This window comes from Limulus polyphemus, unplaced genomic scaffold (assembly GCF_000517525.1).
Source record: "Limulus polyphemus unplaced genomic scaffold, Limulus_polyphemus-2.1.2 Scaffold6188, whole genome shotgun sequence".
NCBI classification, from domain to species: Eukaryota; Metazoa; Arthropoda; class Merostomata; order Xiphosura; family Limulidae; genus Limulus; species Limulus polyphemus.
This window is the reverse complement of record NW_013671798.1, coordinates 36,446-44,049: the sequence shown is the minus strand read 5'-3', so window position 1 is coordinate 44,049 and position 7,604 is coordinate 36,446. Positions and strand designations below refer to the sequence as shown.

At 31.8% G+C, this 7,604-nt stretch overlaps 1 protein-coding gene across 1 annotated transcript in view; it reads left to right on the top strand.

The window, feature by feature from the left end:
• The window catches only part of LOC106473453 (ras-related protein Rap-1A-like), a 35,153-nt gene that overhangs the window by 5,053 nt on the left and 22,496 nt on the right, over positions 1 to 7,604 (top strand). Inside the window, exon 2 of the mRNA XM_013934133.2 lies at positions 2,347 to 2,416. Coding sequence (XP_013789587.2) covers positions 2,360 to 2,416 — 57 coding nt within the window. The 5' untranslated portion in view covers positions 2,347 to 2,359. The remainder of the gene's footprint in view (positions 1 to 2,346; positions 2,417 to 7,604) is intronic.

Below are 7,604 nucleotides of genomic sequence, written 5' to 3'. Positions count from 1 at the left end.
AATATTGTAATCATTTCTTATAATACCATTTCCTAATGTAATTATCCAGATATAATTTTTTGTGGTCACCTGTTGCACTGTGTTCACATCAGAGTTCCTCTGGACACTCTACCTCATTTTGTTCCCCATAGTTCTTCTAGTAGAATATGGAAGTCCTTACCAGTTTCCAGTTGCGATCCTCTGGGGTGGTGAACCATGGAGAATGTGACCACTTCCATTTAGTTGAGAGTAGGGTGGTAGTGTTCTGCTGTTGTAGATGGCATTTGATCCTCCAATGATGTGCTCCATCTCTGTATGGTGGGTTCTGGAGGTTGACATTGTGCCCAGCTTTTGTGAGGTTCTATCCAGAGAGTGTGGTTGCTTATATTTTCTAGCTGTAATCCACTTCTGTGCAGTGTGATTTGGAGGTGTGGTCCTATCCTGAGGACAATTGTTTTAGAGTAGATCTTTCACGTTGCAGTTCATCTCTTTGATTGGGATTCATCATCCTACCATCATCTGGATGTCATTTCCCAGTGAGTGGTTTTGGATTCAAACTGGATCAATCAACATAAATCCTTACACTTGTTGGTTGTGTTCTTCTTCTTCACTCAATTTACCTCAATCTTCACCTCTGTGTGGTGGGTCCTGGAGCTTCTGTGAAGTTCTGTCCCGAGGGGAAGTTGATTGGGGCGATGGTTCTCCCTCTTGTGCTCAACCTCAGGGAGTGCTCACTGCTTGAGGCTGATGTTATGCTGTGGGGTGTCAATCTGGTTGAGTTTGAATTTCATTGGCACATCTCTTGCTACTGTCATTTGGATGTTGAGTTACAGATTTATGGTTTGTTGTAAATTTGCACACGTGCCTGGTTCATAGATTGGTTTGCACAGTTTGTACTTTCTTTCTATGTATCTTGAGGTGAAGATGGTGTGAACCTTCCTCTTACTATGGATCAGAGGTTCTATTCCTGATACTGCTTGGTTTTGGACTGGAGTTGACGAGCCATAGCCAATCTACACCTTCGTACATTTTAGCTTTCCCTACATTCCTGCCTGTTGATGGTTCTTCTACAATCTTTCTTTTACGTGATTGAGATTCTGGTATATTGTGATTCAGATTTCAACCTATCATGCTTTCTCTCCCTGTTTGGTTGTTCTTCTCCCACTTTCTGCCCATGTATGCAACACCTCTTTCTACAATAGGCACAGAAGTTGTGTGGTCTTCCAGGTATATTTCTCTCCCATTGGTCATCACACATCTCGGATGTTCTTTGGATGCCTTCGAAGATACTTCTTTCTATCCATCGCAACGGCCCCCTCTGCCTATTCAACAAGGAATTCTAGTTATCCATGTCAGTGGAGGTAATGTACTGTATTGGAAGATATAATTTTCCTATACTAAAAATAGATTTCCAATAGTTTAATAGAATCAAATAGAGGAAGTCACATGTGTCAGGAGGGTGTGTCACACTCCTGTTGGTGGAGGTTTGTTGCACTATGATTTACATACGAGACATAGTTGAATCACGTTGATTGTGGAATATGTGGTAGTTAAAGGCTTGTGTGTATGTGAAAAAAATTTTGTATATAGAGGGCAGCATTGATTGAGAATAGCTATCCATGTGAGAGGAGATACGTTCTTATCAGAAATATATTTTCAGTACAGGAAAATAATAAGTTTTGAAAATTTGGAGAGTGTGCTAGCACTCTACATAATGATGGCATGGACAGTTATATGGAGGCAAAGCAAAAGTTATCTGGATTTCTTCTCTACAGGTTAACAGAAGCTAGGTTTTTAAGAGCTACCTGACATAGTCACTCTATCTCTCATGTATATGGTGCTTTTCAGCTATCCAGAGCATCCCAGTGTCAAAAATCGTGATTGCCAAAAACTAAGATTTCTTATTTATGTTCATCATCATCATCTTTCTTCAACAGGTCTAGCACCTACCTAGTTCCAGCAGTAACTATAATTTTATTATTTGATAGAGCAAAACAGTCTTCATGATCTTTGACTACCTATTTTATTATTATTCTATGCAAAATTTTAAAAACTTTAGAATACACACTATAGCCTAGTAACCCATGTATGTCATCTTGTAAAAAAAATAAGCAAACTTCTATAAACTGAGTTAATTTTGGGTTTGAGACCCAAATTATTTAACGCAGATTAGTATTTATTTATTACTAGACATAAAACTGTGGAATATTTAATTGTTGAATTAACAATTGAAAGCCACAGAAAAAGCCGGATAATTATATATTTAATTAAGTAGTTGGTTTTGTATTCTTAGAAATGTATTATTAATTCCACTTTACCCAATGTACATTAATGTCATAACTTGTTTCTCTGTTTTTGTCTTTTCAGAATAGTAACAGCAATGAGAGAATATAAGATAGTGGTTTTAGGGAGTGGAGGTGTTGGGAAAAGTGCCTTGGTAAGCAATGCAATAATAGATAATAACAGTATTAAATCCTTGTATTATTTTTAGTAAATGCATATACTGAGGAAGATGTCTTACTAAGTTCATCATTTATAATTGGATTCACATATTCGGTTATACAATGGTTAGAATATGGTGGATTTTAAGAATTGGTTATTTAGGTCAAATATTTGGGTGTTCAGAAATAAACAGTATATTGTGTGATGAAGACCAAATATATTGGATTACAACCAATAAATGTACCCAGTTTGCTAAAAATGTACTTTGTTGCATGTATGGTGCATTTTAATGTTCAGTTAGCTTCTTGATATCAGTTTGGTAAAAAAACAGTAGACAGTTGCGGCAAGCCTGTAGCCAGGTCTGGAAGAGGGGGGGGGGGTATTTTTGGTCCAAAGTGTTTGGAATTGGAAACATTTATTGATAGATTAACATTTATTTATGTGATATTCCCATATAGGTTAGTATCTTTCAGTTTATAATATTTGCTTATTAGATTTTCTGACTGACTTGTGTAGGGTCACATGAATGACTTAAACTAGCATTTGTTTACTGAGTTATAAGTTCAAAAATGTATTTGTTAAAACATTGGTGGGTGACAGATATTAAAGATCATCATATTCTTGTAGTACAAAGTGTGTTGTTGACATATTACTGATTTTTCTTTACCTTCACTGCAAATGATAAGAACAGAAAAGGAATTTATAATAACTTCTGACCAAGAAATATCTAACTGTATAGATCTGAATAAAAAAAAAAAGTAACTTTGTATAACCAACTGGCAAAAGAGCATAATATCGTATATCAGTATGTTTGGTGGAAAACGAAGTCTAATGAACATTAGAGCCACAGCAACAGTTGTTAACAACTTTAATGAACATTTTGGAATTACTCGTATTCCATCTTCAGCAAATCTATGAAAATAACAAATTGAACAATCTTTAGTATAATTATTAATATAAAACTTTCCTTCAGAACACCGTAAGAAAACTTAACACACAAATTTTATTACTAAGAAAAGAACTCCACTGAATAACATCCAAACATATCCAAACAAAGTCTCATTGTTAAAACCCAACACAACAATCTACTCAGCTCCTTCTACCCCTAGATTAAACTCTGTATTGTCTTCACATCGTAACTTCATATCACTAGCTTTTTTGGAACTTCACTCTATGTTCAAATGTTATATATAAATATATATGTGGTAGCTGTAAAGCCATCTACATAAGCAAGATTTCTTACCATTTACAAATGCACACTTTGTAACACATGGGAGTTTCCAACAAAACTGGACTTAAACTTCAAACTCCACTTAAATCTCCTATATATTCTTACAATGAAATGTCATTGTATCCCATTTGTTTAGAAGATTTTTCAATTCTAACTTATGGATGTAATAAATCGCAAACTACTGATAAATGAAAGTCATATTATGAATTAAAATCCAAGCCTCAATACAAATTCAAACTCATTCCCCCTGCTTTATTCAAACAGCTTGCTCTCCTTTTTTTTAAATTGAATGTTTCATAATTTCCTAACACTATTCTTTGTAGTTTTATATTAGTAATTATACTAAAGGTTGTTCAGTTTATTTTCTTAGACTTGCTGAAGATGTAATTCTGAAATATTCATTAAAATATTTACAATGGTTTAATCACAATAAAACCTTCCATGGTTCAGTCAGTGTAGTAGATATAGGTTAATCCTAAATCCATATTCTATCCTAACAAAGCAAAACAACTTTCACAATTATATAAGTTGATATTCAAAATTAAACCTCGTAAGTAAAGCTGGGTGATTAATGGAATTTCCTAGTAGATTAGTTATTGGGTTCATGAATCTGTTACATTCAACTAATCGATTATAATTACATGAAACTTGGGTAGTTGGAATAATCAAAAATAATAATAATCAGAAAAATGAATTTCAATTAGTTGATTATTTTTTTGAGCAAAATTTTGATTGCTTTCACAACATTAACTCAGTTTAAACATAATTTCAGTTAATTCATTATTTTATGACACTGGTGTGATTGATTATATTTATTAATCACAAAGTTCTCAGTTCATAAAGAATTATATTAATGAAACTAAGTTCAAAGAAAAATTGACTATTTCATTACTTACAACTTAAAAGCCATATTTTTGCTATTAAGATCCGTACAATTTACAAAAAAAACAGAAAGCTGAATATGAGTGTTCAAGTAGTCGTAGTAGTGCATATCCTAAAACAAAAAGTGACACCAATTCCCTTCTATCACCAATTCCCTTCAGAATTATGACACCTGTATAAGCAAATAATCCTCTCAAACAATGATAAAAGATCAATAGAAACTGATTTCTCAACCCCAGCATTGTAACTTTAATACAATTCTTTCTAGGAAAGCTCTAACTGATGCAATTCCAAGTTAAAATGGTCAACTAGCAATATTGCTTGAGAAAGAATGATAGTTTATGAAACTGGGGCTAAACTTTAAGTGCTGAAGTTGAAATGCCATTATTAACCATATGATTTTTCCAAATGTGTCTTAATTTGAATTGTATCTAAGCAATATTATGGCAAAATCACTGAAAGACTGTTTTTGTAAATACTGATTTAATCATTTCAAAGGGTAATTGAAAAGGAATTTACAAAACATGCCTGATTTTGATGTTAAAAGTTCTACTATTACCTGACAGAAAGAAGAAATAAAACTTTTTACAAGAGTGTTAAGGCATACAAATATTTAGCATTTTTGACACACTTCAAAGCATGTTCTGAACAAAACTTTCTGATGCAGCTGATAATTTTTCTTGTTCTTGTAATAAGTGTCAAATTTTTACGTTTGAGTTACTTTTATAATAATAAATAAAGAATATACATGAAAACAAAAAATATAGTACATACCTCAGTCTTTTTTTTGCTGTTGCCTGTTATTGATGAAACTTAAGCCTGCTCATTAATATCAATGGTACTACTACACTAAGTAATTTTTTATTTAATTAAGTAATGCACCTTAGAATACAGTATAATAAGATGCAAAAAGTGAACAATGTCCTATAACTATCATAATTTTTCTGGCTTTCTAACTATGTGACAAGAGCCTTTTAATATTCAACTAAGTTCTTCAAAACAGAACAATGAAATAGATAGTGCCCTATACAGAAAACAATACATCATTTTATAGATTACAACTTTGGCTTTCTGTTGATTATAAATAATATAGTGTAAAATATCAGAGAGAACTATTGGCAATTTGTGAAAAAGAGAATGTAAGTAGGTCTGATTTACTAGTTTATGGTTCCATAACTAAATAAATTTTATGGTTATAAAAATTATGCTTTGCCTGAGTAATATCTGTATTAAAATAATTTGTTAAATTCTGTACTTCTGGTAGTAGATAAATTAAAGAAGAGGAAGACCTGGAAAGCAAATGTCACAAATCTCATACTAGGGTACATTGGGGATTTTTTAAAGTATTTACTTATAAAATGAAGAACTTAAAACTTGTATTAAAATTTGATTTATTAGCTACATTTTGATGCCAAGTTTGTTCATATACATTGGTAATAAAGTAGTTTATAAATTTGAATGTAACTGTAAAAGATTGTGACATGCGAACTTTAACCTACCTGTTATGAAATGGTTAATGATTTCTGACTGTAGAGGGTAGTGAAGCATCACTAGTACACTGAAATTCAACTTAATTACCTGTGATTTGATTTGTTTGAGTATAGAAATTGCTATAATGTGACTAGTGGCCTTCATTTCTAACTCAAAGCTTTTCATGCCACTTGATAATTGGTCAGAAAAACAACAGTTTTCGATGAATATATGTTCCAAGTAAATGTTGTGATATTTTGTAAAATCCATTGGTTTGATTTGTAAATTGCAACCATTGTGATTGGCTGAATAAGAAATTTATGGTTCACATGAAAAAATGAATTAAAGATAAGAAATCTGAAAAAAAAGCAGCAAAGCTAATATATGCAATGTGTTACCTGTCGGCAGTTTGTGTAACAATATAACCTATTGTTTGACCATTTTAGTGAATAAGAATACTCACTATCATTTGAAGATGCTGTTGTGTTCATTGTGACTTTTGCACCACAAAGACATTTGAATGCAACTTGGGTTAATTTATCAGAATGAAACCATCCCATTTTGCACAGAACACTTAGTGACATAAAACAAAAACCAAATCTGGGTACTGATGCAGTAAACACATGATTATGTGATATTACTTACAGAAATATATAATTATTGCTGAAATAAACACATATAAAATTAGGTAAAATTGTTGAAGTAACTTAGTTCATAAAATGTACTTTACATAGTTTTATTCCAGTAATTTGAAAATAATCACACAGTTTGGAGTTTTTAAGAGCTTGTGTAAAACAGTAGATGCTTAATAAATAGTAATATTTTGTTCTACTATACCTTTTCATTACATACAAATGATGTGTATTAAATATTTTTCCTTTAGTTAGCTTTCATTTCCTCAAATATGAATATGTCATAATGACCAATGAGAGCTTGAGGGAGTGACATGTCATCTCGTTTGTTGACTTGCATTGAAAATTTTTTTGAACTACTATTTAATGAATTTATGTCAGTAAGTTTGGTATCAAATTGTAGATTATAATTCAAATTTTAAAACTATACTTTACTCAATTTCTTAATTTACAAGTAAATTAAAAAAAAACATAGATAAACATTGATTTTTGTGTCATGTGATATGTTGAATGCAGCACTGGTTGAAATTAGATCTTTGTGAAGTCAAAATACTAAGTCTACAGTTTTGTTCGATTATAAACTCAGATTACAGATATTGACAAGCTAGAATATAAAAGAAAGTCTTATCATTTCTATTTGCTAAGATATTGCTCAAGTAATAAAACACTGTGGCACCCTGCCCACCTCTTTCCATTTTTGGAAACACTCCATTATATACACTTACTTTTATATATGACATGAATAACCAATCGGAAGCTCAGAATGCCCCCTAGTGGTTTTCTCAGCCTTTCAAATGTGGCAAGTGCTATTTCTTTCTATTGAACCAAGATTTCAATAAGGTAGGTTGTGTCTTTAGTCTGCTCAAAATTTAATATTTTTTTTAAGAGTAAAATACATCTTAGTTACTAAGCTTGATAAATTATAGTGGAATTCTATGGTACTGATGTAATAATTTATGATTTTTTGG